This window comes from Acomys minous (genome assembly GCF_964271855.1).
Source record: "Acomys minous genome assembly, chromosome: 11".
NCBI lineage: Eukaryota > Metazoa > Chordata > Mammalia > Rodentia > Muridae > Acomys > Acomys minous.
Genome location: NC_140492.1, coordinates 53,925,105 through 53,949,368, shown reverse-complemented (window position 1 = coordinate 53,949,368; position 24,264 = coordinate 53,925,105). Strand labels below are relative to the sequence as shown.

Here is a 24,264-nt window from a genome sequence, read left to right as displayed (position 1 = left end):
TTGTGGTGAAGCCTTTAACAACCTGAAAACACCATTGTGGAGAGATGTGGTGGGAGGAGGGAGCGACGTGAATATCCTAGGGCTAAGATTCAACCTCAGCCTTGTTTGGAACTTGCTTCTGATTCCACAGAGGCGTAGCTCAGAGCGTGGTCTGAGCTGGGAGGCTGGGTTTGGACTGCGGCGGTGTTAGAAGTGTGACTTAAGTAGAGACTTCTGGAGTTGGACTAAACGCATTGCGTGATGTGCAGTGGCCCACAAGGGAACAGTGGCTCTCGCCAGTGACCTGCTGCCTCTATCTTGATCCACTTCCTAAAGTTTTCAGCACTTCCAAGTACTAATCAGTACATGAGTCATTGGGGAGACATTGAGACCCTAGTAGTATAATATGAAGTAAACAATCCAAATCAATAACATTTATGAAGGACAGACTTGGAACCACACAGCTGGACGCCTCCGTCAAACATTCGGCATTCATCCTTAATCTTTGTGTTCCTCCTCCTTAGTGTGTCCTTAGCAAATGCTGTAACTGTAATCTAGTGCTATCCACATTTCTGGGTTGTTCCTAAGTGTGTCATAATAAACATTGTCAGATGCGTTTTAGAATAGGAACCCTTGGATTTAACAGTCTTTTAGATAAAGGTTAACCCTTCTAACTCCCAAGGTCCACTGTGCCTGCGTCCTAGTTACAATGTTGAATTTCTTTTATTTGAACTTTGGGACCCTGGAGTGTTGGATTTTGGAATTTTTAAGGCTTTAGAATATTAAGTAGTGTAATGTTTTGGGAATGCCCTCTGAATCTAAACACAAAATGCATTTAAGTTTCACAAGTACCTCAAAAATATAATCTGGCATTAATTTTGCACAAGATTTCAGTACACCCATGTTTTCTCTGCTTTTTTGTTTGTTTGTTGTTGTTTGCTAATGTTACTTATTTTGGGTTTAGTTTTCTGTGATTTTTAATTTAAATTTTATGTTATGTATATGGATCCCCCCCAGTGTATGTCTATGCATCACTGTGTGCCTGGTGCTTGAAAAGGCCAGAAGTGGGCGCTGGATCTCCTTGAACCAGAGCTGTTACAGGCAGTTGTGAGCTGCCCTGTGGGTGTTAGGAATAAAATCAAGAACAAGAGCTCTTAGCCACTGAGAGAGTGTGAGTGCACGCTCGCACGCGTGCGCACTCTCTCCTCTCTCTCCTCTCTCCCTTTTTGTTTTTGAGACAGGGTTTCTCTATATGGCTTTGGCTATCCTGACCTTGCTTTGTAGACCAGGCTGGGCTTGACCTCACAGCGATCTGTCTGCCTGTTTCCCGAGTGTTGGGATTAAAGGTGTGCACCACTGCGCCTGGCTTTTCTCTCTCCCTTTTGCCGTGTCTCCCTGACCAGCCTGGAAGTGCTGGACTCAGTCTTTCTGCTTCTCCCTCCTAAGGAGCTGCAGAGCACGCACCATTCTACTTACCCCGTGCCTGTTCTGACTGTGACCAGCCTTCCCTGTGAGGTGATGTGTACAGTTCACCTGCTTGGAATGTCATGCTGACACTCAAAATGTTTCAGACGGCAGAGCATTTTGGAATTTTACTGTTTCACTTCTTGTTTTCATTTTATAGTGTTCTAGAGCAGTGGTTCTCAACCCCATAATGCTGCGACCCTTCAGTATAGCTCATCTTGTGGTGAGCCCAGCCATAAAATTATTTTCTTGTTACTTCATTACTCTAATTGTGATACTGTTATGAACTGTAATGTAAATATCGATTGCAAGATATATTCTCATTGTTACAAATTGACCCAAAGGGGGTCACACCCCAGAGGTTGAGGACCCCTGTACTTAGAACCCTGTTTCACCACTTTCTCTTATAAACTTATCCTAGCTTCTTCATATACAGACACGCTTGTTGTCTCTCTTAACCAGTGGAGACACAGAACATGGAGCCCTGAGATGATTTTGCGTTGGCTGTGCTTTGCATCGAGTCACTGATGCCAGCTTTCCCTGTCTTTTATCACAAGTTTTGTAAAAATAAACTTGAGGCCTATCTGGTCAAAATTAATAACCAACTGCTTTTTGTTTCTTCTTTGCTGTTTACTTACTTTTGAACCTGGGAGTCCCCACCCTGTACCCTCTCATTTTCCCCTCCTTTCAAGGTAGGGGCTCACTTTTTATCCCTGACAGGCTTGGCCTTGCAGAGATCCACCTGTTGGAATTAAAGGCATACACCACCACACCCAGCCTAAACCCCAAATCCTATCTGTCCATCCGTCCATCGTGCGTTGGTGTTTTGCCTGCATGCCTGTGTGAGGAGGTCAAGATCTCTTAGAACTGGAGTTCAGATAGTTCTGAACTGCCATGGGGTGCTGGAACAGAACCTGGGTAGCTTAGAAGAGCAGACGTTGCTTTTAACCACTGAGCTATTTCTCCAGCAACACCACCACCACCACCATTTTATTTTTAATGGCAGGGTTTTTCTGTATAGCTCTGGCTGTGCTGGAACTTGCTCAGTAGACCAGGATGGCCTGAAAGATTTTCCTGCCTCTACCTCCAAAGTGCTGGCATTAAAGGAATGCACCACCACTGCCCAATTGTAAAATTGTTAATGGGCACTTTAGATAGTAAAAGCAAGATAGAGTCTATCTCTCCCTACATCTCAACTCCAACTTAAATTAATGATGATGTTTTTTAATATGAAGTTTCTTTGTAGCCTTTGTTGCTTTTGAGTTTAGACTAGACTGTGCAGAAAGCTAAATATCACTAGAGTTATGGAAAATGCACACTTTTTTCTTTAATACTTTTAGTTTTGCAGGCTATTTACCTAGTCATTGTCACAACTACTTGACTGTCAATTTAGCCCCGAAACCTCAAATGGGCAGTGTTTAATTGGTGGGGAATAGCTGTATTATAGTTAAACTGTTGCCCTTGTTACCCTATCCCAGTGCTGGTGGGAGTGACAAACCTTAGTTTTTCAGTTGCCTATGGAAGGAGGACGACTATCCAGGGGACAGATAATAAAGCGGTATTTCTTGAGCTCCGCGGAATTCTTTGAACTCATAGATTGAATATAGTTTTTTCTCTGTTGATTATATACTTCACTTAAATAGATAAGAAACTACACCTGGTTTTAGTAAAAAAAGAGGGGAGTGGAGAAATGAACATTACCTAGGCAGCTTTGCCCCTGGACCCGCCCTTCCCTCCTGTAGCAGCTTTGAGCTGTAGGGGATGCTCAGTGTTGACCCTGAAGCTGTTCCCTTGAGTGTGATAGGTGGGACTGTGACAGTCACCTGCAGGTGCAGCACTCAGTAGCCAATAGTAATCCTCCTTCAGTTTACCTAACTGGTGCTGTTCAGAGAAGAGAATGTGTCTAATGCTGTGTTCTCTTTGCTGTTCGGCTGTGACTCCTTTCTTTCTCTTGACTGAGATCGAACCCCTGTCTTTATGCTGCTAAAAAGAAAAACGTACACCCAAGACTCATCGACGATCTCGTTGTCATAAGTTTTGTCTCGTAGATTAGTGATTCACAAGTTTTAGACTGTCAGGCAAACAAAAACATTTGTATGGCAGCTAACACATTTTAAAGAATACCGAGCTCAGCCTTTTGAAGAAACTGAAGCCGAGACAGATCGTCACTGTACACACTTGGCAGCAGAGCCGGGGCCAGCCAGCAGCTTGCTTTCTTGGTTTTTGCCTCAACACTGTCTTCAAGCCATCTTTCCTGATAGGATAAGAGGCATTGACTTTTCAGCCTAGAAAATAATAATAATAAACATTATGATAAATGATAAGCTGTCATAAGCGTACATAAGCAGTGTGGTTGGAATCCTAACTATACTGGGATTATAAAGTGCAGTAGATGCATTTGTCCAGTTCTGGTTTTGTTCAAAAGTAATTCTGTGTAATTAAAGTTAACCATATGAAGCTTTTCCTTAAAGATCTGAATACGTGGATGTATAGAGAATTTACTCTAATTTGAGTATTTCAGATCAATCTCTAATCTGCTTTTGTTCTTTTGTTCTTAAAAACCTTACAGAAAGATGAGGTCTACCTTAACCTGGTGCTGGACTACGTTCCGGAAACAGTGTACAGAGTGGCCAGACATTATAGTCGAGCCAAACAAACACTCCCTGTGATCTATGTCAAGGTATGTAACAGTGGGGCGGCTTCCAGTTCACAGACACTTAGTACGGGCCACGGGGAGTATTGGGTATGTTTCTACTCCATTGGTACTGAGTTTACTCCTTGGAGAAGCAGCAAACTCTAGATTTTGTTAAGATCATATGTGGTTTTGTAACCTGTTTAAAGTGTTCGTTACTGTGCAGAGGATTTTAAAGGTGCTTGCTGTGCCAGTCTGGTGGCTTCTGATGGCTTGCATTCTCTTCCTGGAGCCTACAGAAAGGTCGAAGAGAACCAACTCCACATCCTCTATTCCTCCACATGCATGCTAGACATGTGTGCCTACCTCACACACCATGTGCATGTACATACATGCACATGAAATAAATTAATTGAAACAGATACTCTGATACAATGTAGTAAAGCGTTCACGGTCACAGATTTTAATTGTGTTCACCCTAACACCTTGTGTGTGTCGTGCAGGACGGGGAGGTGGTGCACAGGTGAAGGCCGGCAGAGGATGCCGTAGGAGATGTCTTCCTGAACCTTATACAAGCTCATAGTTAGGCCTTGTCTGTGTCTCCCATCCCACCCAGAGCTGGAGTGGCAGCCAGGTGCACCTAGCCGTATTTATTACATTTCACTGTAGAAATTTGAACCTTTGTCAGTTTTTGATTCTGCTATTATTGCACTCTTTTTAAGTAGAACTAATGTTAAAGTAGCTGGGAATTAATACAGTGCAATCCTAATTGCAGCTCTGGTCGACGGCTAGAAACTTAGTTCTCTTCCTTTTAGGTGTGAGATGGGGGGTGGACAGGGTCTTACCCTGCAGCTCAGACTGGCTTGGAGCTTTGGATACTCGTAGCAGTCTCCCTGCTTAGCCTCGTGAGCACTGCCATTAGAAGCGTGAGTGACTAATTGTAGATAGACACTAGGAGTTACGCTTGGATGTTTCCTATTTCGCAGTAACAGCAGTGTAGCTCCTGACTGACTTTATCACATACTTGACAAAGAGCTGTCTTGGAGCAACAACCACAACACTGCCACCTTCAGCTGAAAATAATTTAAAGCAGAAGGCATATGTGACAGGAAAGATCAGCACACACACTAAAGAAGAAACTGGGCTTCTGCAGCGTCTCCTTGGGGTCTTGAATAAATCATTCTATGGCCAAACTTTCATGGAGAAGAAGATCGTTCATGAGTTAAAATGTGTGGGGTGTAACTCCAGAATGGGTCTAGATTTACTCCCTCTCTCTGTCCTCTTACGGGTTTTCTAGTAGGTTCTAGCAATAGGAGCAGGCAGCTGTGGGAGGCTAATGATAAGAAGATGCCATCTCTCCCCCCCTCCCTCCCCACGCCACCCCAGTTTTCATTTTTGGGTTTTCGAGGCAGAATTTCTCTGTTTAGCCCTGGCTGTGCTGGAACTCTCTCTAGATCAGGCTGGCTTTGAGCTGACAGATCCACTTGTCTCTGACTCCTGAGTGCTGAGATTAAAGGTGTGTGTCACCTAGCCAAGATGTCATTCTTAAAAAAAATTTTTTTTAAGTTGGGAAAAAAAAAGAGTTAAGGGTCAAGACACAGAGAGCTAGATGTATTTTCATGAATAATAAAAACAAAATTCTGTTATTTGGCCTTTTTATTAACTTTTAAGGTTAGCATTGCAAATAATGGGTTTCCATGTCATTTTCATATGTATGACATACTTTATCCCCTGTGCCACTGTGTTATTTGTCTTAAATAGATGATGTTGCACACAAAAGAGGACACTGGACCTTAGTTATATTTAAGAGCTTATAACTGTTGAAACTGGGTACATCCATAAGTTCCTCTCATATAAAAATATTTCTTAGAGCAACTGCAATGATTAAGAAAACAAATAGGCGAAAATGCACTTGACTTATTGTTAGAATGTGTTGAATAAATATGTTACATATCAAACAACCATTGTTATTAAATATTGCATATCAAACAGCCTTTGTTATTTTGTTTTTTCTGGCAGTGGTGTGGGGCATTCACCCTAGGTCCTTTCTATGCTAGGTAAGCATCCCATTACTGAACTACATGCATCCCCGTATTTGAGTTTCTAGGAATCAGTCTTATTTCCTCTTTCTTCCTCCTTTCGCCACCTGCCTTCATTCTTCCTTCCTTTCTCATCGCTCTCCTCCCCCAAAAGACTGTCTTACTATTAGACTAGATTAGCTTTGAACTCACAGAGATCTGCCTGTCTGCTGAGGGCTTGGATTAAAGATGTATACCACCACAGCCCAGCGAAGACACTTTATTTTATGAGAATGGGCGGTTTATTCGTGTGTATGTGTGTGTACCATTATACATGCAAACCACTCATACAGATAAGAAACCTTTTAATTTGGTAAAATAAAAACACTATAGTTAAAATTGGACTAATTAATCACCAGGCCACTGTAGATACCACAAGGTGATATTGGCCAGTCTGGTCCCCCTTGCAGCACCTACTGTGTACTTAAAGGAGAAGATGCTGTTTACATGAAACTATTGTGAAGCTTCAGGGACATAATGCGTGCAGCCTTGGGGTGGTGCCAAGCCTCAGGTTTGCTGTTTTTGATGCTGTTTTCTTTTGCTCATTGTAGTACAGGAAGCCTTTCAACTTTCATATAAGTGCAGTTTCACAAAGAAGACCAAAGTAAAAAAGATGCAAGTCTCATTTTATCCTTAAACTTGACTTTTCAAAGCAAAATGAAGTAAACAGTGATGGAAGAGATATCTTTAACTTTAAACTGCTACGCACTTTTTTTGTGTGTATGTGTGAGGAGGAGAAAACTTCTTTCATTGACTTATTAATCTAAATATAAATACCCTGAAACAGGTAAAACTTTGGTTAGTTGATGCTTGTGAGCTCATGTGGCTATAGACCATTTTGTTGGTGATAACGAGAATTAAGCTCTCGGAGCAATTTGGAACTTACAAATTGACGCTGTAAATGAAAAATGATAGAATTAGAAAGCCTTTATACTTTATTTGTAATTTAATTCCAAATGCTGGCACTTAAGGTCTTATGCACACATTTTTGTTATGCTTCACTTTGAAGAAGGCTTTAACTTGTGTAGCCTGATTTAAATTCACTTTAGACATGCACTGCTAACATGTCTAGCTTAGCAGTTTCCTCACACCTCTGACTGACAGTGGCTTCCATGTTAACTTAAATAATGCCAGTCCGTAGCAGTGTAGTTGAGGACACAGTATCTTTTGTCAGTACTTCTTTTGATTCCTGTTTTTTAATCAGACAGTAGTGTTTTTTATTTGAGTCATTACAGAAATTATGTCCATGGTATTAACTGGGAGGTAGAGGTCAGAAAGTGAGCGTGTAGAAACAATTTAAAGTGAATCAGGCTGCAGTCAGTGGCACATGTCCCTAATCTCTTGGAGTAAGCAGGAAGATGATGTGACCCAGGCCAGGCTTGCTCTGACAGAATTCCAAACCAAGACAGCTCAAGGAAGGAAAGGTTTATTTTTGGCTCAGTGGTTGTGGGGGATGCAGTGTGTCATGGTAGGAAGGCATGGGCAGCTGGCCACAGTCAGAGAGGATGCAAAGTGCATGGGCTCCCTAGCCCATCAGACAGCGCCGCCCACAGTTAGGATGGGTTTTCCCTTCTCAGTCTAGAAATGCCCTACAGACCTGTCCAGAATTTGTTCTCATGATTACTCTTAAGTGCTGTCAAGCTTGCACTCAAGATTTACCATCACAGCGATGTCAGTAGTTGGCTAGGCATCTGACTGTCAGTCTCTGGTTTTTGAGATAGGGTTTTGTTTTGTTTTACTCTGGCTATCCTGAAACTGACTTTGTAGACCAAGCCAGCCTTGAACTCAGAGATCCGCATAGGCTTCTGTTTTTAAATGGCATTGGAAGTCTCTGTTAGTCTGAGGATATTAAAGTATGTTAATATTACTCACCAGCAGAGTTACTGCTGTCTTAATAGGCAATTGATTAGATTTATTACTCTACCTGTGATTTTTCCTAGGCCCCTATTAATGATTTTGGAAGCTAACATTTCAGAAAAATAAATAATTCTAAAAACGACAGTGACTATGCTTTTATAGCCCTAGATCCTAGGGAGACTAATGAACCTGGCTTCTTGTCTAAAGGCTGCTCTCTAGCACCCTCATGACTCATGATCTCTCTCTCTCTCTTCATCCATGTTAAATTTAAAAATAATCCATCCAGCGGCCTGAGTAATGTGGCTGAAGGGGATGAATCCAGGACTGTGGGTGTAGGCAAGTGCTCTACTGCTTGGCTGCCTCCCTAGCCCTGTTTAAGTTGCCCAGGTAGGCCTTAAATTTAGACTTATCCTGCCTCTGTTGTATGCCACCACACTTGGGACTTGGATTTAGAATCCCCCTGGCTCGGTTGTACGCCGCCATACCTGTATGCTTTTCTAAATTACTAAAGGATAGCACAAATATATGTTTATTTATACTTTAGTTTTCTAGCTTAAGTAGAAACAAAGGGAAATTTGTTTAGGGGAGAATTGTACTAACACCATCAGCATTTTACCTCTCTGCTGGGAGTGTATTCACTGCATCACAGTGTGTTTGGAACCAGGGGTACTGAATTAATGTCTGTTATTTATTGCAGTTGTATATGTATCAGCTGTTCAGAAGTTTAGCCTATATCCATTCCTTCGGAATCTGCCATCGAGATATTAAACCACAGAACCTCTTGTTGGATCCTGATACAGCTGTATTAAAACTCTGTGACTTCGGAAGGTGAGTTAGCCTTCTTACTTCCTTCCCTCCCTATACGCCTCCTCCCCACGTGATCTCTTAAGTGTATTAACCATAGTAGTCTAAGCCCCGTTCTCTTTCCTCAGGGAATATAATCAAATGGACTTCCTTGTGAGGATGGTTTTGATAATACGTATCGGAATAATAAATGTGTACCTTTCATCCTGCGGTTAACTTCTGAGGACTGTTCCCTTATACATGTTTACTGATTACATATGTTTAGAAATTATTTGATATAGCATTGCTTATAAATACCTAGTAGCAATAAAATGCCCGAATAAATTATGATACGTACAATCAGTGTTACTCATGCCGCTGCGGGAGAGACTGAGAGAGCCGCTGAATGGAAGGGAAGCATGTCTAGGAGGCAGTCAGGGAGAGGAGCCAGGAGCCAGGGCAGGCACGTGCTAGCCAGGCTGGCGGCTTTTTTTTTTTTTAATCCCTGAGACTAACTTGGTCCTGCAAGTTGTTCCTTGATCTCCACAGAAGTGCCAGGGTGCTAACATTGCAGCTTGGTGGCTGTGGTGACACCTGATAATCCAAGGGCTCAATAGACTAAGATGTGGGAGATGTTTACTTTGAGGCTGACCTAAGCCATATGATACAGTGAGACCCTGTGTGAAGACAGTGCTGCCAAGTCAATACTATATGCATGGCACACTTTTGTTTTAAAAACACTGGTGTGACTATTTGTGTACAACAAATGCATGCATAAACTTGGCTTATTTCTGAATTGCTATGTAGCATCTTACACATGCTTATCTGGGATGTGACATTTTGGGATTATTATGTACTTGCATCCTCATTGATCTTCAGTATTGCTTGAGTTTATGTAATATATGCTCCGTTTTCACTGCAAATACAATTTCAAGTTATTATGCATTTATGTATATTCATTTAACTTCACACTTAAACCCCGATTCAGGAATGAGTTAAAACACCAAGAAGCAGTAATTTTCTTCTATTTACTCTTGTATTCTTTCTCCTTTTTTTTTTTGCAGATTCTAACAAGTTTGATTTCTATAACTGATTTGTTGGTCATATACTGTTACTTAGTAGTAAAAGCTTTCTCCTTCTGTGGCCAGTGGCTGTAAGCTTCCCAGCAAGCAGTCACGCCTGAATCCTCCACAGGACGATCATTACACTCCTCCTCCATTCTGCTCTCGCCACGCGCTGACCTCTCCTTTGGTCCTGAGACATCCCCCTTTCTAACTTGGATTCTCTCCAGCCTAATGTTTCTTCTTCCTTGCTAGAAATTCTTCTTTTTCGGTTTAACACCACAGATCACATACTGACTCGTACCTGCTGGATCTGTATTCCTACCTCTTTAAATACATTCCTTTCTCTACCACGCCGCAGGTTAGATGGTGAGTGTAACATCAGATTATTTTCCACAGGTGTAGGGAGGTACTGTCAGTACAGTCATCTTAGTGTCACTCTGCATGCTCTTTCAAACCAGTTCTGTTTTGCAATTTCTAATTACAAATCCTGTTCCAGGTCTCACGCTGCAGCTGCAGTTGGAGGCAGTGGCTCTGCTGAATACATGCACCTAAAGCTTTTATGTGATGGTTGAAATGAAGCTCTCCTGCTTATCTCATGCATGAAGTCCGATGGGCTTGTTACTGTGGGGAGTCACTGCCAAGTGCTGTGGGAGGCACGGAGTGCAGCAGAGCCTCTGCTCTCGGCACTGTGGTAGAGCACGTTAGCCCTGGGACTCTCGGGATTTGAAGTAGCTTTGCTCTAAGATGTTTGAAAGGGAGCTTTCACGGGTGTGAAAATAGCTCATTATTAACAACCCAGAGGTAGGACTTTGGAGACACTTCATGCCCTTAGGTACTAGGGTGGCAGAAACTTAACAAGACAGTCCTATTCGCCTCTTAATAATTTTTACCTGCCTAGTAGCTGAAAGGGCTAGATGTGGTGTCTAAGGACCAATTTCCACAAGAGAGTCAAAACTTCTCTCCTGCAAAACAAAACGTTAGCTTCATTGGTAATGAGAGGGTGGAGTGCACAGGCTGTAAAAGCTTTCAGTTATATAATTTTGACTTATTGTGAAATTTCTATTTTAAGAATCTGTTTTATCCATTAAAAATGTGCCTAGTTTGTTTGATTTTTGAGATAGGGTCTCTCTATGTAGCCCTGACTGTCCCAGAATCTGTGTAGCCCTGACAGACCCAGAGCCCTCACTGCAAAGCAGGCTGGCTTCTATCTCACAGAGACTCACCTGCCTCTGCCTCCAGAGTGCTAAGATTAAAGGTGGACACCATCTTGCCTGTCAAATCATTATTATATTTCAGAAGTAGAATTTAGGAACTAGGCAACCAGAAGAAATTTCACATATGTATCCTTTTGTTATATTTAAATCTCTTTGTTCCTTAGGTAATTCTTGAGAAATGCTCACTTTAAAAATCACTATTTTTTCATGTCAATTTGATGAAGTTGTATATTTCTTTTGTTGGAAACAGTTACAAGTGTGACAAGTATGTTGCATTATTGTAGTCTTACGTGGTTTAAAACGTGGTGTGTGCATGTAAGAGTATTCATTTCTTTAAGGTATAGATTTAAAGATTGCTTTTTATTTTTATTTTTTCATCAGTGCAAAGCAGCTGGTCCGAGGAGAGCCCAATGTTTCATATATCTGTTCTCGGTACTATAGGGCACCAGAGTTGATCTTTGGAGCCACTGATTACACGTCCAGTATAGGTAAGTACTGCACTTCTCCAACATGGAAAGGGCATGGCTGTTTTCAGTATTAAAATTATAAAAGTATATTTTGTTTGTAGTTGCTTAATGCAGTTGTATTGACCCTAGAATTTCAATAAAGTGTAAATACGATAACTTTTTTAGTAAGCTCTTTTTAAAAATGTCTGAGGCAGAGATGGGTGCAGGGAAGACATGTGGAGTAGCATGCATGTGGAGGTCAGAGGGCAACTCTGCGGAGACTGTCACCTCCTCCACCCCCACTTAGGTTCTGTGGTTCACACTCAAGTCCTCAGGCTTGCACTGAAAGGATTTTTATCTGCTGAACTATCTTGTGGGTTCTGTATTAGTTCCCTAGTTCTCCTGAAATACTTACTTCTGACCTAATCCCTAGTTAGAAAGTGTGTTAATTAATAATGTTACTTTTAAAGTGTAATACTGTGCTTGATGGGACAGTAGTATTATTTTGAACTGCTCCGATGATGCATCACTTAATTTTTGGTCATCTTAGTTGATCAGTTGTTGATCTAAACCCGCTGGTTTTGTTTAAGTTTCACAGGAGATGTCTAGTGATAGAGGGATGGAGACAGTTGAACTCTTCGTTGACCTTGTCCTCTCACTTGCTCTAGTGCAGTTGCTGTGTCAGCACAGAGACCATGGCCGCCTGGGTCTCAAGAGCAAAACACAGCAAGCTTAGGCTAGGTTTTGGTAGGAGACACAGTTGTTTTATTTCGTAATTATTAATTGTGTGTGGTTGGGGAGCTGACCTTGACCATCAGGTGTCTTCCTCTATCACGCTCCACTGTATTTTTTGAGATAGGGTCTCTCACTAACCCTGGACCCCACTGATTTGGCTAGACTGGTTGACCAGTGAGTCTGAGAGAGCATCCTTGTCCTCATCTCTCTAGTGTTGGTGCCGCAGGCACATCCTCGTCCTGATGCTGTCACTTGAGGCTGAGCATCAAACTCAGGGCCTCATGCCTGTGTAAAAGACTATAGGGTGAAGGTGACATTTAGTATTTTATTAACTCAGCTGTCTCCAGAGCACTTGGCAATGCCATTGGCTGTTGTACTTTATTAATGTTTTATTTGAGTGTTTCTTCTGAGTTAGCCATACTGTGTATATCTATACACAAGGTACTGGGTTGAGTTGTGCCAGGGTCACCGAAAATACAGACAGTTTGGTTCTTCTAAAATAGTCACAGCTAAATCTCCTGACACATTATAGAAAACATGGATTTGACCTGTTTTTGAATCTAAGATGCTTGCTTTTTAATTTTTAAAAATTTGTTTTGTTTTGTCTGCATGTATGCATGCACACTTAAGTCAGAAGATGATGTCGAATCTCTTAGAACTGGAATAGTTATAGGTGGTTGTAAGCCATCATGTGTGTTCTGGGAATCAGACTAGTTCTCTGCAAAAGCAGCAAGTACTCTTAATGAATGAACCATATCTCTAGCCGCCATCATCATCGTCTTCTCTTCCTCTTCTTCCTCTTTTTTTTTTTTTTTTTGTTTTTGGTTTTGTTTTTGGTTTTGGTTTTTGAGACAGTTTCTCTGTGTAACCTTGGCTGTCCTGGCCTCGAACGCACAGAGATCCTCCTGCCTCTGCCTCCCAAGTGCTGGGATTAAAGGCATGCGCCACCATGCCTGGCATGATCTTGCTTCTTAAAGCTGTGTAAGATTTATAAGAGGTAGGCGGTGCTGTACACACCTTTAGTCCCAGTACACAGGAAACAGAAGCAAGCAGATCTCTTGTAAATTCCTGTCAACCCAGGCTACATAGTGAGTCTGTCTCTGTGTCTCTGTCTCTAACTCTTTTTCTCTCACACACAAAATAGATTTGTAAAAGGTGAAGGCTTATAAAAATACTTCAAAAAATAAAAAGGGTTCAAGTATATGACTAACTTTTTGAAAAAATTAACAATATTTAGAATGAAACTATCATTGAATTTAACTAAATTATTGTCATATTTGGATATAAGCAGTACTATGCAATCAAAATAAAATATATGTTTCACCTCAAATTATAGTGTTATAAGCCTTTCTTTTATTGTTTTCTTCAGATGTATGGTCTGCAGGCTGTGTATTGGCTGAGTTGTTGCTAGGACAACCAATATTTCCTGGGGACAGTGGTGTGGATCAGTTGGTGGAAATAATCAAGGTGAGATGGTTGAATTACGCTTTTGAACCAGAAATGTTACACTTACACACATACACACACCACCAAAAAACAAACAAAGAAAAAAACCACAACAAAACAAAATACCAGGTTTAAACTATGGGAAAGGAGGTTGGGAAAATGATTCAGAGGGTAGTGGAGGATGTTGGATCCCTTGGATCTTGGAATTGGGGTTGCAGGTCATTGTGAACTGCCACATGGATTCTGGGAATCAAACCTGGATCCTCTGGAAAAGCAGTCAGCCTATGCTATGAATTGCTAAGACACAAAGCAATTTTGTAGAAGGGTTTTTTAAAGTGCAAAATACTGTTCAGTATTCAGTATTCGTGAGACAATTTTCATTTTTTAAAAATACATGTATATGATGTATACAAGAAAACCATGAAAGAAACCCTGACTTGCGGTATTATGAAGAACTATAGTGTTCAGTTATTAAAAGAGAGAAGAGAATGTTTATACAATTGATGGAAATGTGAATTAGTACAGACAGGATGGAGAAGACATTTGGAGGTTGCTTAGAAGATGAACAGTTGAATTACATTATGGTCAAGCCCCTCTCCTACGAGTATATATCCCAAATACTTGAGTGTGTGGAAGCAGTACATTCCCGTGTTCATTGCAGCATCGTTTGCTGTGACCAAGATAGGAACCCACCCTGCGTTCATCAGTGAGTAAATGGAAGATGGTGTGGTTTATTTCACCTTACAGCTCTCAGGTCACACTCCATCATTGAGGGAAGTCAGGGCAGGACTCAAGCAGGATCCTAGAGGCAGGAACTGATGCCCAGGCCATGGAGGGATGCAACTTACTGGCTTGCTCCTCGTGGCTTGGTCATCCTGCTTTCTTACAGCACCCACGACCACCAGCCTAGTGGTAGCACCACCCACAGTGGGCTGGGCCCTCCCATACCAGCCATCAATCGTGGAAAATGTATGATAGACTTCCCTACAGCTTGTCTTATGGATGTGTTTTCTGAATTGAGAGTCCCTCTTGCCAAGTGATACTAGCTGGTGTCAAGTTGACATAAAGCTAGCCAACACACCACTTATCCTTTTAAAAACTGTTTCAGTGGACACACCCCTTTAACTACATGTATTGAGTTAGTGAAGGATTTTGTTTTGGATTTGCACCCAGCATGTAGAATGAAGGAGCTCAAAGGTAGGTTGGGAGGAAACAGCAGTGGGCAATAGAGGGGAGCCTTGTTACCTCAGCTGAGCATTTTGCAAAATCTGGATTTCTGTTGGGGTGATGCTATCATAGGAAAGTAACCGTTGAACTGAATCTTCAACATGGTAATGCTTAGCTATCTACCTGAAGTCAGGCCTGCTGTGTGTTTGTTTTGTTAGGGTTTGTGGCTGTGAATGAGTGTACCAGGAAAGAACAATCTAGGGCTGTGGACAGTAGGCATGCACTGGATTCTAGGAAGCCACTGCAGGTTTTTAAGCAGAGGAGAAACATTTTTAATACGCAGTGTCACTCTACAGTAGCTTTAAACAAAACTTGCAGCATGTGCAGCTCCATTGTTGAAGTTTGGTGCCCTCTGCTGTTGAGCCATAAAAAAGCAACTAGGACCTCCTGGCATGTCTCTTGGTGTAGTCCTAGTTCAGGTCATCTCAGCCACGGCCGTGGAGGGAAGCTCAAGGCCTCAACCCTAACTGAAGAGCTACAGGCAGCTAAGGAGTGCTGAGAGTGGGAGAAATGGGCAAGCGCACACTTACTTTGCTATCTAGTCCAAATGGTCAGCCCTGAAAATAGTACATACAAGTAACATTATGCAGATTGAGCAGTGTATATGTGGGCATGTATGTAACAACAATTAAAGAAAAAGAGGCCATGAATTTGAAAGGGGGTGTGTGCATGGGAGTGTTGGAGAGAGGAGAGGGTGGGGGAAATGGCATAGTTATAATCTCAAAAAATAAGAAAAAAAATTCTTGAAGCCTCTGGAAGAAGCACCTTTCTCAGTCTTTTATGGATGTTTTCTTTGGTGTTTATTTATTTATTTATTTGAAGATATCAGTTCAGTTTCTGTTTTGATGTTTTCCATATGGGAGTCAATTATTAACTAGCAGGTAAAAAAAAAAATTACTGTAAGAAATGTGGATAGGACCAAATCCAGGTGAAAGGATTTTCTGTAAGGGATGAGCAAACATCCCAAAGGGATGTAGCAGACAGATTCATGATTCTTTGAATCTTTCTACCCATCTTTATGATGCTGCAGGATGATGGACAAAATGGAAAGGTACTTTTTACATAGATTTGCAGGTCATAAACTCTCTTACAATAGAAGAATGATTCTACTTCCTTTGAATGATAATTTTTTTATCTTTACTTCCTCTTTGAGTCTCCTTTCTGTTGCTGTGACTAAGAAACAACAAAACAAACAAACAAACACTCTGACCAAAACCTCCTTAGGGGAAAAGAATGCATTTGACTTAAACTCCTAGGTCACATTCCATCATTGAGCAAAGTCAGGACAGGAGTGTGGTGACAAGCCTGCTTGCCATGTCATCATGCAGCGCTCAGGATACTCACTCACAGTCAAGGAGGTACAGCAGAAAGATGGAAGAAAGCTGCTTGGTGACTCACTGGCACATCCACCCTTAACTAGCTTTCTTACACAGCCCAGGACCACCTGCCCAGGGAATGGTACCAGCCGTGGTGGGCTGGGCCCTCCTGCACCAATTAACAGTCAGTATAATACTCCATAGACACACTACAAGCCAGGCTCATCCAGGCAGTTCCTCAGTTAAGACTGCCTTCTCAGGTGACTTGATGCTGTGTCAAGTTGGCAATTAAAGCTAACTAGGACAGTGGGATGCCATACCTAGAGTAAAGTGCATGAAACTTTTACGACTAGCTTAAGTTGTGGAGAGACTCAGTTTTTAAGAAATCCAGAAATAAGTAGTGTGTGTGTGTGTGTGTGAGAGAGAGAGAGAGAGAGAGAGAGAAGGGGGGAGAGGGAGAGAGGAGAGGAGAGAGGGAGCAGTGTGTGTGTGTCAGAGATCCAATTCAGGTGTTTATGCTTACCTTGCAGAAGACAACTGAGGTACTCCTCAGCTCCTCTTTCTCTTTTTTAAATGTTTGTGTCAGTTCAGTTCCTGTGTTTCATACTGTATTTGAGATCACTTGGGTCCTGACCTCTAGCTGTCTTGTAAATGATATGCCTAATACCCACCACTGGGTGGGAGCTCTTCCCAGCTGGCTTTGTCTCTGAGTCTCCTTTGTGATTTAATAACCTAAGCATTTTTATAACCATTGAAATTAGAAACCAGATTGTTTTCTTTCCTACTAAGCCTTATAACTAGATTCTTTGAAATCATCCCCTAAACCCTGAATTCCTCAGGAAAGCTTTAACTTTACCTCTCTCTCTAGCTAGTTTTTATCTCTGAAAAGATACTCAATCTGGACCTCCATTTTCATGCCTAGGAGTGTTAGGAACAGATCAGTGGTCAGCCGGCTGGGACCCAGGCCTGAGTACAGCCGGCACCCATGTTATGTAAGCTTTGCTTCTAAATGCTCTTGTGCAGCAGCAGAGAGCTGGGCGTGAGCGGTAGCAGTGGCCCACATGCCTAGACTGTTTACTCCCACTCTTCCTAGGAAACAAACAAACCAGCCCACACTAGCCGGTAGGTCAGAAGATCTCTTACCTACTTGTCCAAAGTTTGTTGACTTCTGTAGCCAGCTCTTCATGACTGAGTCTAGAAACACAGTTTCTTTGTAGGTCCAGCTGGCCAAGGTCTTGTATGTAGACCAGGCCATCCTTGACCTCCACTTTCCAAGTGCTGGGATTAAAGGCATGTATTGTTACATCCAACCTAGAATAGAAATATGCATTAATTTTTTTTAAATTCCCTGTTGTTTCATCTTAACTGGTTTATCAAAATCAGCAACAGCAACAATAACAAATGCCTAGAATTAGCTTTGTTCTTAAGATTAAAAAACTAACCAGAAGAGTAGAAAAATGAGTGGGTCGGTGTTTAGCAAGAGAAATGACATCTAGAGCACTTTGTGATGTGCGGACGTCTTCTCCCCCTCAAGTAGCCTTAGTGCAGTCAAGGGTGGGCAGCTTTAAAGTGTGCTGAGGAGTTTCTTTATGTGCCTAATTGATTGTGAAAATGATAGGATTTTTTAATGACAGCCTGCAAGTTAGTAATGAAAGCTTCTTAAAGGTCATAAGTACATGTTCTAAAGGTAAAATACAGCAGTGAGATTCCAACCAGCAGCTGTAACTAAGGAACCTCATCTCATTACTGCTGACTAGGCTTTGTTCCACTGTTATGAAGTACATGCTCTGACCTTAAGGAGACTCCTACAGATAGATACAAAAACCGAATAAATAGAACGTGTGATACTTGTTTTTCTGTGGATGACTTAGTTTATTATAACGTCCTCTAGGTCCATTTATATTGTCTCTAATGACAAGTTCATTTGTCTTATGGTAAAATAATACTCATAACACATTTTCCTGTGTCCATTCACCCACCGATGTGCACATAGATCGATCCCATACCTTGGCTGTTGTAAAGCAATAAACACGTTAGTACAAATGTCTCTCCAGTATGTTCTCAATCGTTACAGTTCCTAATATAGTCTAGATATGTTGAAGAATGTGTCTTACAATCTTTTCTCAGTCTTAGACTTCATATTCTATTAAAAGTATCTTTTGAAGAAAAATCTATTTTAAAAAGTCAATGAAGTTATGAAAGTTTTAACAGTGTCTCGAGAATATAAACCAATCAAAAACTGAGCAATGTGGCCTGGGCATGGTGCTGTATACTTTTAATCCAGCACTCAGAAGGGAGGGGAAGACAGATATCAATGAGTTCCAGGCCAGGAAGGCTACAGGGGCTGGAGAGATGGCTCAGTGGTTAAGAGCACTGACTGTTCTTCCAGAAGTCCTGGGTTCAATTCCCAACAACCACATAACCATCTATAATGTGATCTGATGCCCTCTTCTGGCCTGCATGGGTACAAGCAGGCAGAGCACTGTATACATAATAATAAGTAAATCTTTCACACACAAAAAAAGGAAGAGGGGTTGGAGAGATGGCTCAGCTGTTTAGAGCACTGGCTGCTCTTCCAGAGATCCTAAGTTGAATTCTCAGCATCCACATGGTGGCTCACAACTATCTATATTGTGATCAGAAGCCCTCTTCTGGCCTACATGTGTATATGCAGATAGAGCACTCATATACATAAAATAAATAATCTTAAAGAAAAAAGTGTACTTTAAAAAAAAAGAGGAAGAAGGGGAAGATGATGATCTTCCTTTTGTTCTTAATGTTTATAGAACTACCCCTGATTATTTGTTGTTGTTAGCACAAATTAAATATTTAATATTATATTACTCTCCTGTGAAACTGCCATTAAATTGTAAGTAGTGTTTATTTCAATAAACTTGTTTCAGCTGGTCATAGTGATACATGACTGTAAGCCCAATACTCACAGTTGGGTGGATCTCTTGAGTTCTAGGCTAGCCTGGCCTATCTAGTGGGGGCCTATCTCGTAAACAAACTTACTTCATACTGAGCTCTACGATAATGAAGATGAGTAATATGTGAAGTCGTGTGTGTGTGTGTGTGTGTGTGTGTGTGTGTGTGTGTATGTGTGTGTGAGTGTGTTGCTTCTCCCTGAGGTAGGCCTATCTCCTGCAGCCTTTCTTGTATCTAGTGCCTAGTAAAGGTCTAGAGGCAAAGAAGTACCAAATCTGTTTTGCCTTCTATTGTATTTATTTATATTTTAATAAATAGCTATCTGAGTTCTCTTGTTCTTTATGTCTTCTCTAGATCATCGTGTAGATTCTTTTATGTAGTGACATTCTGAATATTCACTGATTGAGTGAAGTCATAAAAAAGTCCTTGACACAGCTTCTCCTAATTGGCATTTGTAACAGAACAGATGGAGTCTGGGTCTTACAGTGTTATTCAGATGTGACCATTGCAGTGGATTGTTTCTCTAGGTAGAATCTGTCTGACGTGACCCTGAATTTTTACCTTTTTTTCTTGTTGTTGTATATTTATGATTCAAACCTAGAGTCTCACTTTGGGCATGGACCTGTTTGAAATTTGCCAACAGATGCCAGACTACAGCATTGTTGGGCCTTGCTAACTTGAATGTTACTTTTTCCACTTCCTGTGGCTAAGACCAGTGCTGCAATACAATGGAAAAGGAAGCCAAGGGATTACTTGAATGTTTCTACTTATTTATTTAAATTAATTAATTTAGATTACATCTCAATTGTTATCCCCTCACTTGTATCCTCCTGTTCCTTTCTCCCTCCCTCTTTCACCCTATTCCCCTCCCTTAGGTCTGTGACAGAAGGGGACCTCCTCCCCCACCATATGGTCATAGACTATCAAGTCTCATCTTGGTGGCCTGCTTATCCTTTCTCTGAGTGCTACCAGGCCTCTCCACCAAAGGGAAGTGGTCAAATATGGGGCCCCAGAGTTCATGTCAGAGTCAGTCCCCACTCTCCATGCAACTGTGGAGGATCTCCTGTCCATTTGGCTAGATCTGAATAGAGGTTCAATATTCACTGCATGTATTGTCCTTGGTTGGTACAGTAGGTTGAGCAGACCCCCCTGACTCCAGATCCACCCGTCATGATGTTCTTCTTGTGGGTTTCTAGAACCCTCTGGATCCTTCTATTTCCCCATTCTCCTATATTCCCCTTACCTAGAGTCCCAATAGGAAGTCCCACATCTATCCCTATCTCCTGGTAAGTGAAGACTTTCATGGGACATCCCTTTTAGGCTAGTGTCCTATTATAAGTGAGTATATACCATGTGAGTTTTTCTGTGTCTGGGTTAACTCACTCAGGATGATCATTTCTAGTTCTATCCATTTCCCTGTAAATTTCAGGATTTCCTTGTTTTTAGTAGCTGAGTGTAAATGTACCACAATTTCTTTATCCATTCTTCAACTGAGGGATATTTAGGTTGTTTCTGAGTTCTGGCTATTACAAATAAGGCTGCTATGAACATTGTTGAATATATGTCCTTATTGTATGGTGGAGCATCTCCTGAGTGTACTCCAAGGAGTGGAATAGCTGGATCTTGAGGAAGCCCTATTCCCAGTTTTCTGAGAAAGTGCCAGATGGATTTCCAAAGTCATTGTACAAATTTGCTCTCCCACTAACAATGAAGAAGTGTTCCCCTTTCTCCACGTCCTCTCCAGCATGTGCTGTCACTTGAGTTGTTGATCTTAGCCATTCTGATGGGTGCAAGATGGAACCTCAGAGTCGTTTTGATTTTCATTTCTCTGATGACTAATGTTTTTAAATTATTTATTATTTTACATGCGTGGACGTTTTGCATGCATGTGTGTTTGTGCAGCACGGGAGTGCTTGGTGCCCTCAGAGGCTAGATCGTAGTGTAGGATCTCCTGGGACTAGACTTATAGGTGGCTGTGTTCTTAACTAGTATGACAGACCCTGGAATATTTTCTAGTAAGCAAATTTTTATGACTCAAATTTTTATTTTATTTCTGGTGTGTGTGTGTGTGTGTGTGTGTGTGTGTGTGTGTGTGTGTGTGTAGATAGATAGATAGATAGATAGATAGAAAGAAAGAAAGATAGAAAGAAAGAAAGAATTGATAGTATTTTTTTTTCTTTGTGTAGGTCCTCGGAACACCAACAAGGGAGCAAATCAGAGAAATGAACCCGAATTATACAGAATTCAAATTCCCTCAAATTAAGGCACATCCTTGGACAAAGGTGAGTGAGAATGACTTTTTGAGAAAGTACATCAACTAATAGTTAATTAAGTCTTGGGGTTTTCATTGTATTTAAGCTAAACTGTTACAGCTACCTTATGTCACTTACAAATGCACAGCGTTCTGTGAAGTAGCTCAGTGCTTTATATGGTGTGCTTTGTTCCTGATGATGGCCTACAGACAGTCTCCAGCCCTGATTTGCAAGTAAGAAAAAAGTACCCATGACATTAAAATAATGAGGCAGGGTTTTTAAATCCTAAAGTTCTAAACTTAATTTATTGGTTTAAGTAGAGATATACAGGTCAATATTATCACAAATAAGATACCTTTACATTTTTCTTTATTCTTTTAAACTATCAAAACGTATACCTTCTCATAGATGTGTGTTTTCTTGTTTGCTGTCCTATTGGTACTTCAGAGGCAGTACTTTTAAAGCTGGTATAATCTTGATAGATAAATATTTTGAAAGTAATTTATCATGTTTATAAGATGTTGCTTGCCATTGGAAAAGCCTAACCAGGAGTTAATCCACCTCGGGTTGTATTATGAGGGTTAAGTGTATAAAGAAAAGAAAAGAAAAAAAAAGAATGTGTTAGTATTTAAGATGGAGTTCATTTGTAGCTTCCTCATTTTATGGATTCAGAAACTCTAGTGAGAGCTAGGAATCCAGTAACCCAAACTTGACAAGCAGCTGGGACAGTCTGGTGTTAAACTAACACTTGTTCTTGTGTGCACAAGACTGTGTGTCTAATGCTGGATCTTTCAGTCATACTCATGCGCCATGCATCATTCAGACAGACACTGGGGTAGAAACAGTCAGCTTTGAAATTCGTATTTCAAACAAGACTCTATTTTAAATTGTCTACATAACTTGTTGCATACATTGACAAGTTCATTTAGTTGGCTGTATAAAACGTTTAGGTTAAGCAGTGAAGTAATTTAAGGCTGTAGATGAAATAGTTCATCCTCCCTGTCATCCTGCCTGCCTGCCTGTCTTAGGGCTTTACTGCTGTGAAGAGGCACCACGACCACAGCAACAGCAACTCTTATAAGCGAGAACATTCCACTGGGGCCGGCTGACAGTGCAGAGGTTTAGTTCACTGTCATCATGGTGGGAAGCGTGGCAGCGCACAGGCAGACACGGTGCCAGAGAGGTAGTTGAGAGTTCTACATCTTGATCTGCAGGCAGCAGGAAAAGAACTGTGAGCGCTGAGCCAGGCTTGAGCATTGGAGACCTCAAAGCTCACTCCTACAGCATACACTTCCTCCAGCAAGGCCACACCTCCTGCTGCTGCTGCTCCCTGTGGCCAGGCATTCAGTCTTTGGGGACTATTCCTATTCAAACCACCACAGTGCCTCCCTTTGTCTTCTGTTCTGTTACCCTCCTAATTACATGGTGATTCCAGGGACTTCCTTTAACATTCGCATAACCTCTCTGCAGGAACTACTTAACACTCATCATTTCTTTCCTATTTAAACAAAGACATCAGTAATATTTTAGTGGCAGACATAGATTATTCGTCCAGGAGACCAAGTCCCCTTCACTTTAAAATTCACGCTGAGCACTGGCCTTCAGTAAAGTGGTCTAGGACCTTTGTATTTAAGGCTCATTTTAGAGCCAAGTAAAGCAATACCTGGGATCTTTGATGTGGCTCTAAACCCAGAGGATCCTCAGTGACCTGTTTGGATTTAAAGGCTGTTAATTGAGTCTACCAGAATCGTTACACCGTCTATCGTGAGTGATGTATAGTATGCTGTAATCCCAGCTAAGCAGAAATAGTAGATAATTCTGGGTATTAAATGCAGTGATATATTCCAAAGGTGTAGATGGGTATAGGAAGAACGTAACTTTGTGGTAGTTTTTGTTCTGCCTGTGAATGTTTTCATATTTTAAGTAATCATTTCTATCCAGGAAGAAGGGGAGGTATTCATGCTGACACATGGTTGAGCTGACAAATACAGTGCTGCAGTGTAAACAGCAGAATCTTGTTTAACAATCAGTACTGCCACCTACATTGACACGTGTCATATCCTTTAACCCCACCCCCAATTTTCTCTCTGCAATGGAGATATTGTCCAGAATAAAATGTGAAGAATAGTAATTATAAAATGTGGCCAACAGAAAGAGCTGTAGCTCTTTATCCTAAGCTTGGGCACTCTGCCTTTATTTCTATGCTATCTATAGAATAATTATTCAATTCTCTCACCTTTTATATTAAAACTGCCATGAACCCCTCATTTATATAGTGTCCTTTGACAATTTGGCATTCCCTTCATGCAGATGTATTTCATAATAAATAAATTTGTATTGATGTCTCTTTAATACACAGAAACTTGTATAGTACATAGTATAAGTACACGGCTCCAATTGGATAATAAATGGTCAGAATATGCTTGTATTGAATTTTTTTAAAGAAAGATTTTCAGAAATAAAACGTAGAACTTGGATTCCTAGGGGTAGTCCTCTTCTTGTCTTCTCCCACTGTGGTATTTACAGCAACCTGAGATGTGCAGTCTGCACACAACAGCCAGTAGCTTCAGTAAAAAGCGTATCTAACACTCGCTAAGAACAAACACCCTGTCCTCTGGCTCTGGAAAGACAGAGAAACAAGAATGCCTGTGTTCCTCTGCGGTCTTCCTTTAGAATCCACTCAGCCTTCTTTCCTAACCGCGCCAGAGTGGGAGCCCTGGCTTCTTGGCTGCAGGGTAATCCTCAGTAAATCCTCTCTGAAATCCACGTCATGGACAACTATTTAAGTCCGCCACGTTTCTAAAAACAAACCATTTTTTCCAAACGTGCTATTCTGCACGGTG

At 41.3% G+C, this 24,264-nt stretch overlaps 1 protein-coding gene across 6 annotated transcripts in view; it reads left to right on the top strand.

The window, feature by feature from the left end:
• Positions 1-24,264, top strand: part of GSK3B (glycogen synthase kinase 3 beta) — a 144,436-nt gene that overhangs the window by 82,715 nt on the left and 37,457 nt on the right. For all 6 annotated transcript variants that reach the window (XR_014782878.1, XM_084800610.1, XM_084800609.1 and 3 more), the window contains exons 4-8: positions 4,013-4,123; positions 8,708-8,838; positions 11,453-11,559; positions 13,622-13,719; positions 21,356-21,451. Coding sequence is in view for 5 of the 6 variants with exons in the window: in XM_084800610.1 (XP_084656736.1) it covers positions 4,013-4,123; positions 8,708-8,838; positions 11,453-11,559; positions 13,622-13,719; positions 21,356-21,451 (543 nt within the window). In the remaining variant the exon portion in view is untranslated. The remainder of the gene's footprint in view (positions 1-4,012; positions 4,124-8,707; positions 8,839-11,452; positions 11,560-13,621; positions 13,720-21,355; positions 21,452-24,264) is intronic.